Source organism: Temnothorax nylanderi, unplaced genomic scaffold (genome assembly GCF_030848795.1).
Source record: "Temnothorax nylanderi isolate EJ_2023f unplaced genomic scaffold, tnyl_v1.0 TNYL_tig0059_pilon, whole genome shotgun sequence".
In the NCBI taxonomy this organism is placed as follows: domain Eukaryota; kingdom Metazoa; phylum Arthropoda; class Insecta; order Hymenoptera; family Formicidae; genus Temnothorax; species Temnothorax nylanderi.
Window position 1 is genome coordinate 673,461 of NW_027249121.1, and position 24,374 is coordinate 697,834.

At 30.9% G+C, this 24,374-nt stretch overlaps 1 protein-coding gene across 8 annotated transcripts in view; it reads left to right on the forward strand.

The window, feature by feature from the left end:
- Phcl-1 (pH-sensitive chloride channel 1) overlaps positions 1-24,374 on the forward strand; it is a 64,393-nt gene that overhangs the window by 32,126 nt on the left and 7,893 nt on the right. For 2 of the 8 annotated variants that reach the window (XM_071707567.1, XM_071707569.1), the window contains exons 5-13: positions 2,093-2,245; positions 6,798-6,862; positions 7,182-7,402; positions 7,652-7,734; positions 7,845-7,985; positions 11,274-11,363; positions 13,041-13,193; positions 13,948-14,162; positions 16,118-16,168. In XM_071707567.1, the coding sequence (XP_071563668.1) occupies positions 2,093-2,245; positions 6,798-6,862; positions 7,182-7,402; positions 7,652-7,734; positions 7,845-7,985; positions 11,274-11,363; positions 13,041-13,193; positions 13,948-14,162; positions 16,118-16,168 (1,172 nt within the window). The remainder of the gene's footprint in view (positions 1-2,092; positions 2,246-6,797; positions 6,863-7,181; positions 7,403-7,651; positions 7,735-7,844; positions 7,986-11,273; positions 11,364-13,040; positions 13,194-13,947; positions 14,163-16,117; positions 16,169-24,374) is intronic. The other 6 variants (XM_071707575.1, XM_071707571.1, XM_071707570.1 and 3 more) reach the window with 5 other exon arrangements.

Below are 24,374 nucleotides of genomic sequence, written 5' to 3' on the forward strand. Positions count from 1 at the left end.
ATTAATGCAGACCTATAACACTGGAATATGTTTGAGTAAGATTGGAGGTACGTCAAATGGTATATTTATAATGTTCTGTAGGGTCGGAATGCTATTAACGACACATGGACATATCATAGACATGGTTGATTACAGCCATGGCTGAGTAACAACCGCATTTACATATATGGAAATGGTGCACCTAGTTATTAACGCCAGGACTGACACGTGCATTTAATACTGCCATTACATTATACGAAGAGTCTAATAATCTGTCCATCCATCATAATATATCCTATATTATAATATAGACCATTAATCAGACACTAATAATACTTCGATAATTAAGTGAGTTAATTATGATAGACTATTTGCAGTCATAAACGAATTAATTTTAGGTATTTATATATAGAACTATGTAGTCTATATTTAAATACAGTGATATAACAAAAATGCTTCTCTGGATATAATTCCGATAATTTTGGCGACTACTTCAACAGTAATCTTTAATTATATTTTTTGAAACAAAAAATAATTCCAAAATACTTAGTTCCAAAATGTTTAGTTTATGAATTATAACACTGTCAGATCTGTGACAAAAATATGAAATTTTTGTATAGAAATATGCCTGTCATTAAAATTATACTGTAAATTAGAAATTAAATTTTTAATATCTGACTTAATCTTATCTAACACATTCCACTTTAATTTAATTTTTATTAATCATTGCTCAATCATGTTCATCATGTAATACCGAATTAATAATAATATTAAATTAACTATAACAAACAAATCTCGCAAATTCTGATTTTAATAAAATTTTGCCATGGTAAATGTATGACTTAAAAAAACTTCATAAATTATTAATGTTTTTATAACCGTAACTTAATTTTTTTATGCACAGAAAAATGAGATAAACTAGTTGATGTAAAGAAAATGCACAATTACTTTTCAAAAAAGATATATAATTTATACGTACTGCAAATTGTATATTGTAATTTACAGACAATCAAGTCTAAATGTGACAAAAGTATCACAATACAAGTGCATAAACCAAATTGTCAATTGAAAGAAAACCGAATATATCCAAGAAACAGGGAGCTCCAGCTATAAGATTGCATTATTCAGACTTCATCATGAAACGGCTTCATACATGTCATGCGATAACATAGATTACTGATTCTTTCGCGAGATGTCCTCAATCCGCTGAATTCTGTATGATACCAATAGAGTAATGTGTTATAATGACACGTTATACATTTTTAAAGGCACTTCCGATAATAAAAAAAGTTACAGACAAAATTATATCTATTTTATGAAATCTATAACTTACACAATAAAAGAAATAAAAAAATTTTTCTTCTTCATAAAAATTCCTGTAGTTGTTGAATTTGTCTCTTGATATGCTATAAAGAAAAAATTATACGATTTTACTTTAAGTACATGAAATGGCCTTTTTACGGAGAAAAAAAAATTTTCGCTATTTATCGTATATATAAGTTACAGTTTTCAATCTCTCTCTTTTCTCAGATTATTAGGAGTTTCTAAAATTGCAAACGACATAACGAACACCCTATATTTCACTAATAATAAATACCTCGTTGTCCTCGTTAATACGCACAAAAATTGAATAAAGGAAAATTACACGACATTAATTTGTTTTATGATTGTGAAAAATCGGGCTTTTTAAGAAAAGATGGGATGTGGGCAAGGGTTGTTTGGTGTCATAAAAACATACACTGAAAAACTTACACAATTTCTCATCATTCTTCTAAGAACACTGTTTCCCATAAACAATATCACACGATTGTATCGACATATTAGTTAAATGTATCACGATATGTTAATTAATAATAAACAGAAGAAATGGAGTAAAAATATATGTGACTTAGTTCAATGAGCTATAACTCTCTTCTTCGTTGAATAATTATCGGAAATGTAAGCCGTATATAGATCGAGATCTAGGCATAAGCGAAAAACAATAAAACACAGAGGACATATATTGGATATGCTTAAGCAGTTTTTTTGAAGCCGTATATTGAAATGGAATAGACGAAGAATGCACACAAAGTGAGGATAAGACGACGTGCGCAAGGGCTATTGGGTGTTACAGATGCTGATTTCTGCTGCGGAATGAGATGGCCTGGTGACACTACCGGCTTGACAAACCAGTCGTCGATCTCCTCTATCGACTCCAAGAACCAGAACAAGAACCAGAACAATAACCACTACACGTCGCACCAAAACCTCCGCACTCACCTTCGCGGTCCGTCCTTTAACATTTATTTCTTGTTACTACACAATATCATCTGTAGAGAAGATTATCCAACGTTATCGTGATATTAATCCACTTAAATTAATCTGCTCGACTTATTCAGTATCGGCTCGATTTCTTCAATTTAACCACTTGTCGTACCACTTTGTAATAGAGATTAAAAGATTTACAATCTATTGTTAAACATATATATACAAAGTATAACTTATTAGTTAGAAGTAACTATAAGAAATTAATTTGTTTTAAGACAAACGAATATTCCTGCGTTAATATGTATTTTTCTGTTTGCATATTTATAAACAAATAAAATAATGTTTATAAATACATTCGTGAAAATTGCAAATCATGCAAATCGAATTTGCTAACAATTGCATGCAATGTTAACAGTTTGAAAACTAGACCATTTAAGGGAAAAAATGATACTTCTAAAATAATATATTTTGTATTTTAATTTTTAAAATCACTTTTTAATTGTTAAATTTTAATTTAACTTTCTAATTTAATAGGAATTCTATAATCCATTTTGGTGAGATATAATTAAAAAGGTTGTCTGCTAATTAAAAATAATTAAAACATTTAAGTATGTGATCACTAACATTATCACGATTTTATCGATAGACTATTGATTAATAATTAAATTATTGATTGATAGTTGATACAATTGATCGAGTTAAGTACTGAATAGGACGTGTATCGATCTTCTGCGCGAAGGTTTACAAGTCGGTCAGGCAGTATATACACATGTCTTGATATAATATACAGTCGAATTTCCGTACTCTCTCTTGATATACGAAGATCAAACAACCTCTCTGTTTTTAATACTTCCGCTCAATTTCCAATTCAAATGCCAATAGCATATCCGCGAAACGAAAATATTATTACACAGACGATGTAATGGATATACATATATAGTTTGTTTTTTGTAGTTGAACTCTTCTACGTTTCATCTTTTCTTTTTTTTCTTTCTAACATCTAATACGCAGTTCCTTTTAAATGTAAAAAGTATATTCATAATGCAGCTACAAGTCATATTGCAAATGCAAATTAATTCATGCAAGCAAAAGAGCAAAGCAAAAGAAGATGTTAAGGATGCGGAGATTAAAAATGCGAAGAATATGAATGTTAAACATATGGAGATTCGACTGTACATAAAAGATTATAATAATTGTATTAACAAATTACACACGTCACTATATTTTATTCTTTAAAAAAGATATTATAAATTACATTAACAAATTATACATATCACAATATTTTATTCTCTTTAAGAGACGCATAATATGTAATATATATTTTTAATGTTTTATTGGATTATACTTGCAAGAGTACCACATAATGCGTTATCCCTTAATTTCATTAAATTTTTGTCAGTAGGTCAGGTCAGGTATAGAAAAAATATCGACATATATTTTGTCGTAGATACTTATTAGTTTAAAAGCTAAACGATAAAATTAGTTGAAACACACGTAAAATTCTAAATCTCAAATTCAAATTCCAGTAATGACATGCTTTTTTCCATTTTGTTTTGCATTGTATTTCTCTATTTCGCTTATATAAAAAATATATCTTTCGTGTCATCTTCAATTAGAAAAACACAACAAATTGATTTTAAAGAAATTTATAAGCGAAATAAAAATAATATGCAAAAGTTTGTCATTACTGGGATTTGAATCTACAATCTAATGTCTTAACCATGTGTTCCGGCCAATTTTGGTGTCTTAAGAGCAAAATATGTGTTGTTCTTTTCGATGCTCTACTTTCAAAAATTCGGTCAAATCAAAGGGTAACACATTATATAGTTCCCTTGTTAGGTGGTTTAATTGTAGAATATTTAATAATATTTATACTATCTACCATATTATTAAAAACGTCAGCATTTTTATGAATAAAAGCTATTTTAATACAATTAATTTGTATTAAAATGATTTTTATTATATAATAGAACGGAAATTTGTATAAGAATGTGTGAATGTTGAAGTATTAATGTCTAATTACTGCCAAATGCATTAACTGTATCGGCAATCCGTTATACCGTCGATCTAAACTTTTACACACAATTTTAGCACTTTAATAATTTCATACACGTATATGTATACTTACATACATATATGCACAAAGAGAATTGGACAAAGCATTGATGGTAACATTGTTGAACGATCAAGGAATGATGATGTGAATGAACGAACTTGATGTTTAATTGTCCAACGTTCATTAAGAAAAAGAGAGATGCAATCGTCGTTGGTACTAAGAGCTCGTATTTGTGGGACTGTGACTTGTGATGTGTATGTTTAGTTGTGGCAGCGGACTTTTCCCCTCACCTGCACAATCATTAAATCGTTTTTCATTCATTCGACATCTCCCAATTTCACTCCGATTTACCGATTTTTGTTAATCACAATGCTCTCAAATATTATTCACAATATTATTCGATTTCACACACCTTTTCTTACGGAGAAATCGATTGGATATACACATCGGATTAATTTCCCCCTTCGCTTCCATATATGATATAATTTTTCCAATAATGCCCGACTGAACTTTTCAGATATTCGCGTTGCATATTTATTAGCGTATATTGGGTTTCGAATTAATTCTTTGTGAAAAATTTTCGTGATTTTGTAAACGGATCCGATTTTGTTTTTAATCACGAGACAAACATATATATATATATTTATTAATATAAGAACCGGCATGAAATCGGATCCGATAAATAAACATTATTGCGATACAACATACCATCTGTTTCCATCAGTCACAAATGCCATAAATTAAATTCTATTATTACAGCGCGATATAAGATAATTCGATTGTCAATCGCTGGTTGTACATTCCAATCAAGGTGGTTTGATTTTCATGCTCGATACATCGAATTATTAATGTTCTCATTATGATACATACATTCTTATGAAGAATTGAATGAACACCGGCGTGTTTACGAATCACTAACATGCATGCCGATATTCTTTCTTCTTTTTTTTTTTTAAGTTTATTGCGCGCATTACGTGATTGATATAAACGTATAATATAAACATTGTTGTGAGATTATGAAAGAGCGAAAGATTGTGAAACTTTGAAAAATATCTCTTTAGTATACAGAAATATCACATTTATCAATTTAAAGATTCATTGGTTTTCCGTTTACAAAGGATAGTACTTAAATTCTAAAATAAGACCATCAGCACAAATTTTGGCGAGATCACATCCCATTTCCGGGGTGCAACTCCATTCTCTCTACTTTTTTCGCAGTAAACATATCGGTCTTAATTTGCTGTGTTTACACGTGATAACAGTCGGATCGCTGGTTGGAACTCTAGTCCTTCTTGATAGATTGAGACATTTATGTGGATGTTGTATCCAGGGACAGATGTATCCAAAGACAAATGTATAGTCTCCAAACAGAGTACGCGCTGTTTTATTGTAGAATGACCCCATTTCTCTTACCTAAAATACATTGTCTAGTTTTCCACCATTGAGGAATGGAACATGTTTGTCTAGTATCACATTATTTGTCATGTAACAACGTAGTATCAAAGTAAATGTTATGTGAGTTTTATGACATTCTTGGTAGTGATAGATTTACATATACACGTATTTTCTAGCAAGATATAATGTTCGCAATTTGTTTCCATAGGTGATGGCAATGACTAATGATTAGATGGTATTGTTCATTTTTTTGCAATACATATTGCGCAACTTTGTGCACTCGTTACGAGGTTTTGAGTAAATGCGTTTGAAATCGAGAAAAACTTAATATATCCTGAAAAAGACAAAGTGAGAAAGAAAAAGAGGGAGAGGGGGGAGAGAGAGAGTGTATGTGTGTGTGTGTGTGTGAGAAAGAGAGAGAAAGGAAGAGAGAAAGGTACAATAATCATTTTAGGACAAAGTTCGTAAGCCAATCCAAGTCCTAATCACGACCTCAGCTTCTTTCCAAAAAAATAGCAGCATGTGCACAGCATGGCTCGAAGAAAGCTTTCAGCGTATTCCTTAACAGCATCTCAGCTTATGTTGATTTATATAACAAATACAGACATACATGCACATAGAGAAATCTAATATATCTTTATAGAAGATTGCACTCTACATACTTAAAATTGTATAGAAATCGCACTAGACGATTTCCATGCAATGAGAAAAATTTTGCACCGATCGATCTATGATTTGCAACACTAGCATTCTCTTTGGTACAATGTTTAATACGGGAAGTACAAATTATTCTAAATGATTTTCTCCTGTGTATAAAAAATACGAAGCCTGTTAAATACATGCAGCAGACTATTTATACAAGTGATAGAATAATTTACTAAACACAGAATCCTCGCCCTCATAGCACGAGTCGATTGTAAGATATCGCTGTATGTTTGCCGTAATGCCCGGTCGTGTTTCCTTTTGTTTATTAAAGGCGTTGAAGAATCTGTTATTGTTGTAGCCTTACAAAAATACCTCTTATATTAATTTAGAAAAATGGGTGTTAACAACTTTGCAACGTGATCGATCGGACGATCTGGAATGTAGCAGGTAAAATTAAACTTATTCGTTGTTTCAGGAACATTGACTGTAAACGTGAGCGTATTGCTGTTGAGCTTAGCTTCTCCTGACGAGTCCAGTCTGGTAATATAATTATGTATTTTCCCTTTATATCTTAATAGAAAAAATAATACAACGCTTAACTATGATGTTAAAGAGATAAGAATTAAAGAATAGTCGTAAATCAGAAATATGGAATTCGACTTTTTTGGTAAATTTAATTATATATGTATTTGTAAAAATGTATTTTATACTTACATGTGTGAGAAATCTGTAATTAGGAAGAAAAAGTCTGCGAGCTAACTGCGACAATTCCATGATTTCTCTCTTCGTGCATCATAAAATCATACATTAAAATGTAATCAAGATTATGTGAGCTACGATCGTTTTTCTGCTTTCACAGAAATACGAGGTGGAATTCTTACTGCAGCAACAGTGGTACGATCCACGACTGCGTTATAGCAACAAATCCAAATATGAGTTTTTAAATGCGATTCACCATTACAACGATATCTGGTTGCCGGATACGTATTTCATAATGCATGGAGATTTCAAAGATCCCATCATCCCTGTTCACTTCGCCCTGCGGATATACCGCAACGGCACCGTCAACTATCTTATGCGGTACATAAAACATCGATATAATCTGACCTTTTATGCGCAAGCTAAAAATGTTCTTAAAATATGAAATGTTCGAAAAGATTATTATTCTACTTTTTTACAAAGTAATTAATAAGATTATTGCGAAAGTTTTAAGGAACATCTTTATGGACTTTCTTGAATAACTTGAATCAATATTGGACACATTTTTAATTTCCTTTTCTTCATTAGCTGAAAACTCTCTTCGTAAATAAATTCGTTATCATTTTACAGGCGTCATCTTATCCTATCCTGCCAGGGTAGACTTAATATCTTCCCTTTTGACGACCCATTGTGTTCATTCGCAATCGAGAGCAGTGAGTAATTAAAATAGCTCTCGGATATGAATGATATAAAAGAATAATTACGTTGTCTTAAACACGCATTTTTTGTTCAAGTTAATATCATCTCCACTTTTATTTTTCAGTATCGTATGAGCAGACAGCGATTACGTATGTGTGGAAAAATGATGAGGGTACGTTACGAACAAGCCCAAGCCTGACGGCACTGAATGCGTATCTCATTAAAAATCAGACAATCACGTGTCCGATCAAAGTGAGCTGGCGAGGTGAGCAAGACAATCGGTTGTATATTTTTTTTAAGTCCATTTAGAGAAAAAGACTGAGATGTACGCATCTCAAACAATTCCTTTCAGGAATTACAAAAAAATATTAAACGCACTCTGCAACATTTTTTTACGTTTTTATGTTATCTATAGATTATTAAAATTTTATTTTTGTTATATTATTTTCTACTTCTTTATTTAATTTATCACTTACTTCACAATTTTTATATATATGAAAATATTTATAAAACTTTTTATATAAAAATATTCGTAATATAATCAAAATATATGTATATAATATATAATATTGGTCATGTATTCCTCGCGCGTTAAAATATTACCAAATACAAATAAACTTCTTTTCTGCATCATTCCATTGCAAGAACAATAAATGCAACGTTGCACTTGGTAACCAGATCGATGCATCTTGTTAGTCGCTGTACCTTTTGAATATTTATTCCATCCGGAATAAAACTCAGCGTCGTCTCTATTACTGATGCTTTTTCCTCGAATCGATAAAACTGATGGTCGTAACCGAAAAACTAAATTTTTAGAAAAGTCCATTTATCTTCTCTCCAGGTCTATAAATTACAGAAATAGTGATCTCTTATTGTGTAAGTTATCGTGCAATCATTCAAATATAATAATTTTAATCAATCCTTTGGCAGAAAACTGAATTGAAGTTAAATTTAAATTTTACTTTTATTGTCGATTTTTGTTATCTAATTTAGTTACACTTTTTTTTAATGATTAATATTAATTATGATATTTGGCGATATTTATCTTTAATAAAAAAAAAAAAAAAAAAGGTAAGTTTGCATGTATGAAAATTATATAATAGCATAATCCATGTTGTCTTTTCATATCAGTTTAAGGAATGTGCCACGCTTAATTTTTTAATATTTTGAGCGAGATTAAAGCGCAGCTGGTGTAAATATCGCGCTTATATTTCTTTACTTTTTCTTAATTAAAAAAGTATTTTTTGGAGATATACAGTTTTGTTCCAATATGAATTCTTTCTTTCTTATCCTAAAGTAATCGTACATTCTCTTATTCCAAATTGGAGTAAATACATATTGAGTATATGTACATATTTATATAAAATTTACACATGTATGCAAATTATACGTGGTGTTAAATGTTAAATTAATATTCTCTATTGCTTTTATTTTGGAAAGATACACCATGAATTAATATTTAGATAATACATCTATTTAATACCTTACTTGGAAACGTTCTATCTTTTTATATATGTACATTTCTTTATAAAATTTGTTTCTCTCTCTTTTTCTTTTTGCTGAGAATACGAATTAAAAAATTGAAAATTAAAATATTACGCACAAAATGATGTACCAGCACATATATATTGTATAGTATACACATATATTACACATGTATACCATACATGTTATGTATATATAATTCTATACATATTATAATTATGTATAGAAGTCATTTGTGCATGCGACATAGCGGTAATCAAATAACTGCATCTCTTACCCCATTTATTAGTAATGTCATAGTATTCCTATTTTGACAATGTACACACATGTGTACGATAGTAGATTTTCTAGATTATCCTAGAAAATGCATATTGGCAACCTTGGATCCTGTCTCGCTTTTCAACTAAAACGCCGTGGTTTGCTTTTGGGGTGAGGCTTTCTTTCTCACGACAACTCTTTATCGGGCGTCCTTGAAGAGCATCCCCTCTCCTTTACCTTCTCGCGCTTATAATCGATCCGTTTGCGGTATCGACAATTACTGTGAAGAAATCTGAAGAAATTGTGAAGCTCATCGTATTTCGCATTTATTTACTGTGCCAAATAAAAATAGAATTACATTTTGTTGTACTAGAGAGAATTTTATTCGTTAACGATGGCTTCCGCTATCATAGAAATTAGGATTTACATGTGTAGAGAAAATATTAACTTTGTTAGCAAGCTAATGATTTCAAATCGCTTCTTAGTCCAAATGCGACGAAAGGTTTTCGACTTTGATGCGCGAAACTATGCAGCATGTTTGGTTATATATGTATATATTTTTTTCATATATAGATATCATTTTCAGAAACAAGATTAATGTAAAACTGTGACATACTATATGTTGCTGACTGAAAAGAATTATTTTGTTTAAAATTAAACAAATTGTTTAAATTTTTAATTCTAAAAAAAATTGATTCTGAAGATTAAGGCTAGTATGATTTCCCTGATCAAATATTAAGTCTCAATTAAAAATAAGAATATGTAAGAATTGTTAAAAATGGACATTTTTGGAATTTGTTATATTATATTTGTGTATTATTATATTATATTTTCTATTTAATATTAGATTTACACTCAACAATCTGAAAAATATTTAAACTTTCAATTTTTTCATAATTGTAACGTAATGGAGTATTTTAGAAGCTGCTATTATTTAAAAAAATTATGGAAAACTAATATCATCTTTTTTAGAATAAAGAAGCGACAAAAGAAGTAAATTTTTATTGAAATACATCAGTTTGTTAACTTGCAATATTATCATATTTGTCATACATGGCACAGATTTTTAATTTGATTATAGCATATATACAACAAGCGTGTTTATAAACATAAAAATGGGAAATTGTTATTAAATACTTAAATATCAATCCAGTAACTAAGATCTTATTTTTTAATTCGCCCTAAAAGAGTTAACCATGGCGGAAAGTAGGTTATGCTTGATTTATTTAGAATAAAACAATGATATTGTTTTTACAATTAACAAGAAAAGTTGAACATACAAACACAGCTGAAATTACATTATGACAAAAATAATACGATTACAAATGGACCAAGTAATTAATGATCTGATACGATATGGATAGATTTTAATTTTAAAATTATCTAGTTTTCCAATTCTCTTCAAACTTTGATAAACTTTGTGTTACCTGAGACAATTACTATTTCTATTTTAATGTTAATTTGAACTACATCCTTCAACGTTGTTATTAAATTTATTATACCTTATCATTCTGTATATTATCATTCGTCATACAATAAAAAATTATCGCAAATTTATTAAGACGATGCAAAATGAAGCAAATAGCTTTTCAAAAAGTGACTTGTAAAATGTATAGATAATGAGAAAAAATATATAAGCTTAGTTCAATGAATAGATCAAACTCTCCTTATGATCTTAAGAGTTTAGAGCTTACTTTCCCGGCTCTGTGAAAATTTGTTTCTCCTTTCGACACACAGAAGCTGGATAAATACGGAAAGAAAAGACAGAGAACAGATAGGAAGGAAAAGATCGTGGGCTGTTCTGTTGCAGCTGACGGAAAGACCGTGGTTGACGAGGACGAGTTCGATGATTTTGGAGACTCTAAGTGCTCGCTGTGCCAGCGCAGATTTGAGGAGCAAGGTAAAAATCTATCTCTCTCATCGGTATGAGTGTAACGCGTAAAGCGATTCGAAGGTGAATAAATGAGGGAGAGAGAGACAGGAGACCAAGTTTACCAAAATTCAAAATGCCAAAAGATATCCCAAGTAGATAATCGATGTTTGCTTCGTATATAGTATATGATTTGCGCAATATTGCGATAAAATTGCCACTTAATTGGAGACCGTAAGAATGAGCGTTGCCAAATTTCGTAGCTAGAGCGTTGCAAATGCTGAAGCAATAATTTATCTTCCCCATGCGTATATTGAGCGTAGCGTGTATTGATTTAATTACGTTATTTAAATACAAATATTGCAGAGAGATTTTTCTATTGCAAAATACATTTTTATTTTACAATTTTGTTTACCTTGTATTTATATTATTTATATAGCGACGCTTATTTATTGTAATAAGCTTATATTGTAGCATTATAGAATTATTGTTACACTACTGCTCGTAAATATTTGTTTATTCATGTTGTTTCAAATTTTTCAAAAACATAATATCATATTTGAAAGATATTTAAAGTCTTTTGATTTTCAAACAAAGTCAACAGATATATAACTAATTTAATGATGTAACTATATTTAAAAATTTGTTTAATGTTATTACCTATTGTAGAATAAAGGATTGTAAAAATTATATAAAAATTATAAGATTATAAAAATTCTACTGATGAACACATATTTATGAGTAGTTGTTTATGGAGTGCAATTGAACATAATGAGGAAAGTTGACATAGTGTCCAAATAAATTATACCGAACAATTTTACATTGTTATGATTTAGTATACATATAAGCTTCGCTTTTTATCATATTTTTATTTGCACAGTGTCTTTTACACTTAATTTTTTTATTTATCTGCTATCAAATATCTAATAAAATAAAAGGACTTTACTTGAAATCAGTCCCCAAGAGAAATCCTAACGAGACGGGAGCTTCAAAGTAATAAAGTATAAAGAATAATGATTGAATGTCACCGGCATGAATCGTTCGTATCATATAATTATTGAATAAATGTTCCTTGTGTTTAACGTTCAAGAAGTTCAACGTGAGAAGTTATATTGAATGTAGAGTTATTTGCGAGAGAAGATTTAGTTTAATGTTTCCTTGATGGTAGATGTGTCCTTCATGCCTGCGAACCTTCTAATAAATCCTCTTTTAATGCCCACATGTTAGCACTTTGTACAAATACCTCAACTGCTTTCGCGAATGGGACGTTTAATGGCCAATGATTGACAAGATGATTGTATGTGATGTTTTTTTATCTTTTTTTTCCGAGGAGGCTATATCTTTGAACAAACTATGTCACTCCTAACACAAAAACTAAGCATTATTTCACATTTTTAATTATTCCAATGTGTATTTTTGTTACAAAGAAACGTAAATATACATTTTTATAAATGTTTCAAGTGTGAAATACTCACAAGCATTATTAATTATAAACTAATTCTTAATGAATAGTGAATGAGAAATAAGAATATTTAAGTGTTACAATCCGTAATAAATATTTGAATATCCGTTAATGGTCTCTATTCGAATCAATTTCAAAGTACTATCAAAGTACTTTCTCCTTGCTCCCCGAAAGTACGAATCTCCATTTGATTCTTGCTCGAGCATGGAAAATGAGGTTGACTCAGGTAATTATGCTTGACTTAGGTAATTACAGCTGCTTGAAGGTGGATCTGATCTTCACGCGAGATCGTTCCTTCTATTTCACTACGGTTTTCATCCCGGGCATTATTCTAGTAACCAGCTCTTTCATCACATTTTGGCTCGAATGGAATGCCGTGCCGGCGCGAGTGATGATTGGTGAGTCTACATAGTAAAATGTAATTTCATGACTCTTTAAACACGTTTACACAGACACACATAGGGAGCTTTCCCGCAAGCGACACAAATCGACACAAGTGTCGTTTTGTCTTTATATTCATTGCCAAAAAAAAAAAGATAGAACGACGTTTGTGTCGCTTGCTGAAAAGCTCCCAAACACATGTGCGCGCGTGAAAATCGGTCATTTTTTGCACGACACCTCGGAACAAACATAAAAAATAAAGCGATAAAGCGTTGCACGTGGTGTCTATTTTTAAAATAAAGATCCCTTTTTCACGTGACACCAACGTGCAGCCTTGACATTCTTTCAAATTAGCGCGCAAACAAATAGGTTCGGTAAATATTTTGAACAGATCTCGTATGTCAAGTTTACGCACTTTGCATCAATCCTCGAGTAACTATATGCCTTCGAAATGTTATTTCAACGAAAATTTTATTATTTAAACAATGTTAAATAATTTCTATGAAAATGTCTTAACTTAAAAATTTCTTATACGTTTATTTTTGTATTTAATCACATGTCATCCACACATCTGTTTTAGAGAAGGTCAATAAGAAACTTATTTCACAAATTTTTCTAATATATAAAATGTTCTGATTTTCTATAGTATATATTTCGTGTCTAACTCATACGATCAGATTGAGCTTCAAATGTTTTGCATTTGAATCACAATGGGCACGCACAGCTTCTGACATGGAAAAGTAATAATCGCTGTTTTCAATTATACTTCAGGTGTAACAACGATGCTCAATTTTTTCACCACGTCGAATGGCTTCCGGGGAACGCTGCCCGTCGTTTCGAACTTGACTGCCATGAACGTGTGGGACGGCGTGTGCATGTGCTTCATCTACGCGAGTCTTCTCGAGTTCGTCTGCGTGAATTACGTCGGCCGCAAACGGCCAATGCACAACGTTGTCTATCGTCCGGGCGAGAATCCCGTCACCCAGGTACTTTGCTGATTGATGTATTCTCGATAATTTTATCCGACGCATGACGCGTAAACCGCACTTTCATCGCGGATATTCGGCGATATGCGAATTCGAATGGGGCCGTACTGCCTTTGTCGCGTAATTAATACAAATTAACTGTGACATAAATTGATATAAATTGTTTTTTTTGACATGTAACATTTGGGATCGGTTTAAAAGCCAATTACCAAGTCATTTATACTAAAATAATCTGTGAAAATGTGATTCTCGTGTAAACTTTTCAGACTAATTATATTTATCCAATTACACGCGCATACACACATGATTACAGTTAATTATATACAACTAGATATATCATGGCATTATATTTTATTTTAAACCGGTCCTAATAACGAGCCATTATTTCTTGCAAGGTAAACAAATTGAATTGTATTTTGCAAAGGAATCATTAATCGTTCTATTTGCTGATATCGACAATTAAGCTTGAATATTAATCGTCATTGTTTTTCAGAAATAAATATAAATTCCTTGCGTTTACGCTCATAAATTGACTTAAAAAGACACCTGACATTAATTAATGTCCACAAGTTGTGGTCTTGCGACACGTAAATAGGTGAGGCGACGATATTACTGATGTTAAATAAGGATAATCAATATGATTTTGTTAAGGAGACAATCTTCTCTTCACCAGAGAAGTAAATTGAAACTCTATAGAGTCCACAAAAACTTATTATATTGAATTTAACTTATGAAACCACACAGTCGCGCGCGATCATCTCTCTAATTTCATCGAAGGTATAATTCGCAAGAAGATATTGCGGCGAGATAAAATAATTTTATATCTCGAGAATGGAATGGGATAAATGCCAGGTAAACATACATATTAGAAATCGGAATCCTATTCATCATACGGCTGGTCTTTCGTATTGTCTTGCGCATCGCAAGTTGCAATCGAAGATCGCGATAATGGGAACACGATGAAATCCGTTGAATTCCCCAAATTCATTATTCTTAAGATTATATTAGTAATTACAATAAAATTATCTGTACGAAAAATAGTCGTTTATGCTATGATGCATTCTGAGTTCTGTGCATTCTAAGTTCTTTTCAGAAACAGATTTTCTGTGATGTTCGATACTCGTTTGACACACCGTTTGTTCTTTTATCGCGTTTATATTTTTTGCACACAAGAATTTTGTGGCGTGACCTTGCATAAACACAAAATATAATTTCTTCTCTCTGCATCTTTCTCGAGATTTCTAAATCTATATAGGTTTTTATTCGTATTTTTTTTTCCAGAGAGTGTGAGTGTATTTTTTTGCCAAATTTCGACCAATACTCCTCGTAAGCTGCGAAAGAATCGCGCGGATTATGCCGCATCTTTATCGTTAATAATCAATCGGTCCTCGAGACACATTTGATATACAATTAACATGTATCATATCAACAACACGTGTTCAATCACATAATTGTTATACGCCAATACTTTGTATTTAATGCACGAAGGCATCTGTTTGAAAGAATTATCTTAAAAAAGGGGAAAGAAGACTTACCTATATCTTAAGCAGATAGCTCGGCATGCTGCAAGTTTGAGCACCACTGGCATAAATAGCGCGCTATTCCTTCGAAAGTGCTCATTATTTTCGAAAGGGGCTGCAATATGCATGTCTCCGTCATTAAACTCGTTCATTTTCTTCTATCGGTTATGACCTCGACTTCCTCTCTCTCTCTCAGCTTTCTCTTTCCTTTCTTCCCTCTATCTTACCTCTTTCTCCTTTTTCCTCCCTTCTTTTTCACAACCTTTTTTCCTCCTTTTCTTCTTCCTCTCTTTCTCGCTTCTCTTCTACCCCTCTCTCACACTCTCTTTTTCTCTTCATATTTGTCTATTTCTGTTATAAACACGATTAGTAAGAATTTGGTTGGTGGAAATGTTGGTGAGTAAGTCTCTTTGTTTGGTGTCTGTGATGTTACAGCGGCTTCCAGCGGTGCTCAGCAGGATAGGAATTATATTGGCCAGCCCCTTGGTAAGACCCCCCATTGCATTAGGGCGCGGTCATGACTTCGCGCGTTCTTGGCTTTCGCGAAAAATCCGAATTGCAAAATCTCCTCTCTCAATTTATCGAAATACTGCGGGGGAAGAGAAATCCGACAAAAAGATAATATATGATTATCTAAAAGGAAATGTATACTATGGCACATGTATATGATTTCACATATGTGACAACATCAGCAATAATTTATTACAGAGAAAAAGAAACGAAATAACAGAACAATGCACGTGCAAGGTCTTAACCGCGTCCTAGAAATCTACAGATGCAGGATGTAGACTGCGGTCCACTGAGTGCTACGAATCATTCGAAGCGTTTGATTGATTAATCAGGATAAAGAAATCTACGGTTCGCAGCATTTGTAGCACCAAACGAATCGCAGCTATAGCATACACACATCATGTACAGATACACACATGTACAAATATAGACGTTTGATTTTATTATCATCTCATAGGTTACATATCCTTTATATCTCCAGCATTATATTGTATAGGGATGTACGGGTATTTGCGAAGTATAACTGAAGTTCGATTATACTTAATTGTACTAATTAATTAGATTAATTGGTTATCGATTTGATTAGACTAATTGATTAGACTGAATAGAATCAAAGGTAAATAATCGAGAAGTTCATATTCGAGTACTCGATTATTTTTTTATTATCTGAATTTTTTCCAATTTTTGATACTGAGGTTTATTCAAGTTTCATTCTGCTAAAGAAGAATCGACTATTAAAATTTTATCGAATATTTTTACAGAAGTATTTTTATAGATTTTTTAGATTTTTTAGATTACGTTATAAGCACATTATTGGATTATTTGTAAAGCCGATTCCAAAACCAGTCGTATGTCGCTGTCAAGTATGTCAAAGCGTGAAGCTTAATAGAGTTCTATACAACTGAACTTTTTAATAATAATAGAACATTTGAATAAGCATATATGTTATTTTCTCATTATTTCTGAATTATATGTGATTATTGGAGTTAACATCATTCAATTACACTAAAATTGCATAAACTTTTCTTAAGATTATTCTAATTATTATTTTTCTTAAAGATTAAATAAAAGTATGTGTATGTACGATTTGAAAAACTATATTTTAATTTCCACTGAGAAAAAGATGTCTATGCAAATCTACCTTGAACAATTAATAACAAAACAATTAACTATCAAAGAAGTTGTATAAATTAATTTTTAATTATTATATTATTTACTTTAAATTATATTTTAGCGGGGTACTTTAAATTACTTATATTTAGAGTAATATCGATAATAAAAAATAACCGAGTTACACAAACATATTGATTACCCAATTCTAGTCGAATCATCATGATTCATCTCCATAAAATTCGACCTGACAATCGAATATTCGAAAATTTTGGATACTAACTCTTAATATCATAAGCAACATACAGAATCAAAAAGTAGAAATTTTGCAAAGAAAATTAATTTTTATAAAACTGACGAAACTGGAAAAGATTGTGTATGAAAATATTTGTTTTAATATTTATGGTATTAAAGACACTATCCATTTTCGTGCATATGAAAAAAAATTTCCGATGCTTCCACAATTATTTGTCATTGTGGCAATTATTACTCATGAAACATAAAACACTATAACACAATTACCTAGTCGTGTAGGATTGATATTTTCGTATCTGTATTATCGAAAATATTGATAACACTGATATTTGCATTTATATGCCGAGTTAATCTTTAAAGGGCTGCAGGATGCTTTTTTGAAGTCATAAAGATCTGCTTTGAGAAGTGCATATATTTAATTTATAACTTGTCGCAAAATATACTTTTTTAAAAATAATTTTATATTGATAAGATTTCTTGAATCATGTACAAATCAATTTTATAGACTTTGATGTTATTTATTACGAATTCAAAGCGAATCCAATGTAGCTGCAAAGTAGATAATTCTGCATGTATTCAAATATATAATTATTGATTGATTTGTGTTGATTGATTTGTATCAACTTTGATATTTATCAACTTTAAGATAATTACTAATTATACACACGCGCGTACACACACACAAACACAAACACATAGTGTGTCCCATTTGCTGGTAGTTAATAAGATACCTATTAAATTTGCGATTTTAAAATTTATAACTTCGACTTCAAATTCATGTGGTCAGTAACAAAATCTATCAAAAATCTATAGATATAAGGTTTTATACATACATGCATGTAATATATACATACAGTGTGGCTACAATAATTTTTTTTATTAAGAACAAGAAAGCCTCGAAAATACATCGAGCCTTAGCTAATGCTACGTCATTCCATTTAAGAAGTATTCTTTAAATTACCTCGAGCCAAACTCTCGACCAATAAATATACCTATATAATAATATGTTTAATTATATATTTAATATGTTTAATTTTTTAGAATATTTCCTCTTTTTATCATATTTCCTCTTCTTATTTGGAACAGTTCTCTGAACTTCAAAAACTTTTTCTCAAACATTTTAAATAAAATTATGAATTGTTTAACGACATTTATTATTCATTTAAGCATTCTCGTTATCGGATATATCTATACCGCAATGCACAATTATTTTATACTTTTTATTGGATAATTAATATTAACGGCCTCTTAAATTCTCTGAAAAATAATTCTCCGATCCGCGAGTTAGCATGATTTGGTATCCAAATGAATTTAATATGATTACTATCCTCATCAACAAACAGTACGAGTGCTATTTATATGCAATCAATGAAAGTCATTAGTATGAAACAAGACCAACTAAATTTGTCTCATTCCATTAAATTGTTCATATTCGGTAACGAATTGCAACAAACAACTTTTATTCACGCATTATTTCACAGTTACAATAAAAAATGATGATAAAAGTTTGTGTTTTAGATTAGAGAAAAGTGCTGTTAAAGTATATGAGCTGATGAAGAAAATTATAGTAATGAACATTTTCGGTCTAAAGGTTTTGAATGATCTAAGAGAAATAGAGAAAAGTAGAGAAACGTACCGTTAAAAATAATTCGTGTAATGACCGATTTTTTACTAGCCATACAGATTTTCCCCCAAAATGGAATTATGGATAGAAGAAAGATTTCAATACTTGGAAACTATAAGAAGGTGTGAGAAACTGAAGAAGATTTTAAAAGAAATGTTTAAGACATCTTTTTTATGTTAGAACAATAGAAATGGTGTAAAGCGTCAAGACAATTCTACGTTAAACATCAAATAAAAATGTATATCTCTTTTTATAATTAAAAACAATTAATAAAACAATTTTGTAGCCATACTGTGTGTATATAAAAATTAACTGAGTATTGGTCGCTACAAAAGTGCCATTTTGAATCTTTTAATCTTATTCTTAAGAATAATCAACATAAATTATGCAAATAGATTGTGCCAATTTCCATTGAAGGCGTGAAGATAGCATTAGTAAGAAACAATAGTGAGTCAGATGCTTTCCTTATGTCGATTTCTATCAATGCAGATTAACTTCAATCTCGGTTTAACTTACTTTTCATCTTTTTCTAATTCTTAGAACTAGAGTAAGTTAAACCGAGATTAAAGTTAATCTACATTAGTAGAAATGGACATTAGTTTTTTCTTATAGCTAAACTATTTACAATTTTCACTCTTTTTTTTCTCTCCAACGTCTAATTATACGCCTATTTCATTTTAAATGCAGAAAGTGCAACGTAGTGCACTTTATAGGTATAAAGAAAGGCCTTTTGTCCGTTTAGAAGATTCTTCTTGAAAAAGGGAGACAATTTTCAGCGCTATCATGATCATAGCTTAGAAGTGACAAACTAAAATGGATCTCATATGATGAAGAATAAAGAAGGATAGAAGTAGTTATACTGAAATTCTCGTATGTGTGGAATAACATACAAATAGATGACTTTTAAAATAGAAGAATATTGCTGATCTAGTTTGCAAAACTGTAATTAAACTTTAAATCAATCAACCGGCCAAGCAACCAGCTTAAATCAATCAAGCAGCTGTCGTTACCAATATGAAGGAAAGCAGATAAGTAATGATAGGGAGAATAAACTAATGATGTTACACTCTGCCTCACGTCCTGGTCTTATGAATTTATCAAATTTCCGTCATCTCTCTAAAATACGAGGAATTAGAAATCCTTGATCTGATTACACAATTAACGGACAAAAAGAAAAGAGGAAAAGAGTAATCGCTTTTCTTCTTTTTAAAAAGAGATGTGTTATATTTTCTTTCTCGCTCCCTGTCATCTACTGCATTGTGTGACGCAAAGAGCATCTGACCACGCATATTTCTATCTTTTAATGTAGTCGTCAGCTATTGCATATGAGGGCGCAATCTATTTATATAAGTTAATAATCAACGATCTAAAAAATCTGTGGTATTGACTTTTAAAATTAAAAGAGCATTTCAGTTTTTACAATCAGAAATGTTATATCTCTGCAGCTCTCTAAAGCTTAAAAGGAAATATGAAATAGCCGAGATGTAGAGAGAGATACAAAACAAACTAAGAAATATATATCCGAACATAGTTATGAGAAATGACAATAAACCTTCGCGTGTACAGATGTTTAAAAATTGCCAAATTTTCCTCACCAAGAGGAGACTTAAAAGACAAAACACTTCCACATAAATATTTCCCCTGGTACTTTTTTAGTATTTGACCAAGTTATTTTTTCCTCTTGTGTGCTCTTTGATCACGTATTTTTATTCTTTAATTTTTATCTCTATTTCTTTCTTTCGACGCAAGATAAATGCATGCTCTCTGCGTTAGCGATGCAAGTGCATATGCATGTCATATATATATATATATATATATATATATATATAAATGCACAGAATGAAGAGAAATAATTACCTTTTTGTTTCGTAATAAACGTATGAAAAGCAAATCGCATCCGACATCATAATCTAATTGAATCGAGTCGCCTCTGCTTTATAAAATTTCGCAAATTACTGTGCATTTATACAAAATAAGGAATACAATCTCGTTATACAAAAATTTTCTTTTTATCTTCGTTTATCTCTGCTCTCATCCCTTTTGTACTTAATCTGCGTTTTATATTCATGACGGAGAATCGTTAAAATGTATGTATAACGCATGAAATGCGTGAGAATGCATTGTGTATGTGCATGAGTGCATGTTGTAATTTTACTTGATGCTATTTTCTGATATTTCGATATTTTCTTAGATAAAAGAACAGAATATCTTCATCTTCGTGTAACTTGCGCAATGACAAAAAAAATGCGCTTAATCATTTTTTAATCGCTTCGATAATTCAACTGTTTCCTACATTTTATAAAGCATTATTTATTTTAATAACTGCGTCATTAACGCCATATTGAAATTTTGCGTTTTGATTATAGAATCAATTTTCTCGTGTTTTCGTTTAATTTTCAACCAGTAACTTTATTAACTTAAAAAGAAAGATGATAAAATCTATTATTATTTTTATTAACTCATTTGCTAATATTTTAATACTTATTTTTTATATCACGACGCGTAAATCAATTGGTTTTTTTTTTTTAAAGCATTCATTAAGAAGTACCGATGTATTTTTTCGGACGTTCTAATCGCTTCCGCTTGATCACCAGCGACCAGGATTTTTCGCGCAAAGTAATATTTTTGTGGTATATTACAGATCTCTATACATATACCTAGTAAAATATTGTTATAAGCCCATATATTTTCGTTTATATTTTTCTTATTTTTACTAACCAGTGTTATAGCATCACAAATGTATATGAGGTTTCTTCTAAATGGAAACATCATGGCCGCTGGCGTGTTAAAAATGTTATATCATTATTTACAGGCATTTTTGAAATAGAAAAGCTTTGAAATAATAATATGCTACTGAAAGAGAGAAATCAGAAGTAATGATAATTATCGTCACGTTGATAATAATTATTATTATCCCAAATGCTTTCTGCGTTCGACATCTATTATAGCTCTCATCATGATCGATGATAATTAATTTCGAATAGAGTGAAGTAGAACAATGACTTTTGTTATTTTCATCATGCAAGAGGATTCTTTTATTGACGCAAAAATCACAAACGCGTAAGAATAGGCAAGTTACTCATCCAATTGCTCGAAATTTGAAATCACGATAGCTATTGCGAGAATTGATAAGTATGTAATTAATTAAAAATTATCACGTCGTTTGACAAAAAACCACATACTTACCTATACAGAGGGAAAGGGGAAAAATCCTAGACTATGTGGGGCCCACTTCTCGAAGAGCAATTTAGCTTAAAAATAAAAAAGTTTATATAAATTTGAACTTATTCGAACTTGCTCCAAGTTATAGTAAATTTAGTGTTCTGATAATATTATTTGCTTTCCTTTATGAGAAGTGATCAAAATATCATGCATCTCAAAGTAGATGTAAACGTCTATAAACATTTTGTTATCGACTTTCTTACTCCCTCGATACTTCCAGATATTTCGGATTTGTTGGAATCAATGATATTAAAATACACCGTCAGAGAAATGAACAAAGTTTCCAGAAAATCCAGATGGAAGTGTTGAGAGAGTAAAAATGAGATGTTTGCATTAAAGTGCAAAATAGTCATTTTGAATATATTATGAAGATGAGACGATGCAAAGTTGTCAGAATAAAAACTCACTATAACTTGGAAATAAAGCCAAATGGAGCATATATTTGTATATGAATTTTTTATTATTTCCAAGTGCAGAATCCATTCCCGAAATGGATCCCATACATTACTAGATTTTCTATACGCATACAGGGTAATCCATTAGAAACAGACTACCTTAATATTTTCGTTGTTTCTAATAATACAAATAAATATTTTGAAACAGAAGTTGTGGAATGCAAAGTGAATTCACACACATCTCCAGTCAATTAATATGTTAAAGGAAAAACATTGATAACACTCAAAAAACATTTAATTGAATACTTTCACTAATCACAATACCTATTTTCTTCTATATAGAATAATTTCTTTCCAATCCATTTATTTGTATTATTAGATATGAAGGAGCAAGAGGAGAGTGAAAAAGGAAGACGTGAAGAAAAATAGATGAACGGAGAGAAAAAGAGAGATCGAGAAATATTAAAACCACTGGTGTTTCTAATATGGATAATCCTCTATACTTATACACAAACCAATACGCATACGCGCGCGCGCACGCACGCGCTCACATATACATACACACACATGTCATGCCTTAATTGTGGTATCAACAAATCGCTTCTACCATTGAACTAATCTTCATTGAAGCTTAACGCATAGCTTGTAATAAAATACCTTTCAAGACGCAATAAGGCGGTGCGGGGATCCGTTTGAAAATTTATAGTTTATCGCAAACGTTTTCAAGCGAGATCACGGAGAAAGATATGCTGAGAAGTAAGTCAGTTTATATGTTTATAACAATGTAAATTATTATTTTTAAATCTAGGAATATATATAAATGTTTTGATCTAATTGAGCTTATATATTTCTGTACATTAGCTATACAAATTTCAATAAACATAATAAATAACACTGTACTTCTTTCACATCATCTCTTTCTCCTCCCATAAAAATTCGAGAAAATCGCAAAGAGGCCTCTAGTCGGCAGCATTCGATTTATTTTGTGAACGGGACTTATACGTTCAAAAAAGGTATCTTATCGAAATTATCATTTATTATATTTACAAATATACAATATATATATATTGTATATCATATACATATTCAAACGTACCAAATGTAAAAAAAAGAACTAATTGAATCATGATTCTAATATCCCGAATTACGCGACATTCGGTCGGAAAATCGTATTGGATCCGAGTTATTTTACGATTGAATGTATAATGATAAAAACAGAATTCGCGGGAAAGTGCATACATTATTTTCTGCGATAAATTAACAAATTGATTAGAATAAACCTTTATTTATATTCTACATCGGAATATAATAAGTAGATGTTTATAAGGCATCTAATTCATGTTATAGAAACTCAAAAGAAGTGTTGATTGATAAACATGTGTATGTTGAAGGACAAAAATATTATAAAAAGCAACGATTCACTCTTTGATCATTTTCGCAGCGGGTTATCAATCTCCGCGTATTTTCACTGTTTAATTCATGTCTTTCCCCAATTCACGCCATGTCATATGACGTCATTCATCCCAGGCAGTCCTTGACATGTCAGAGACTGCAATTGTATCTAGTTCATCCATCA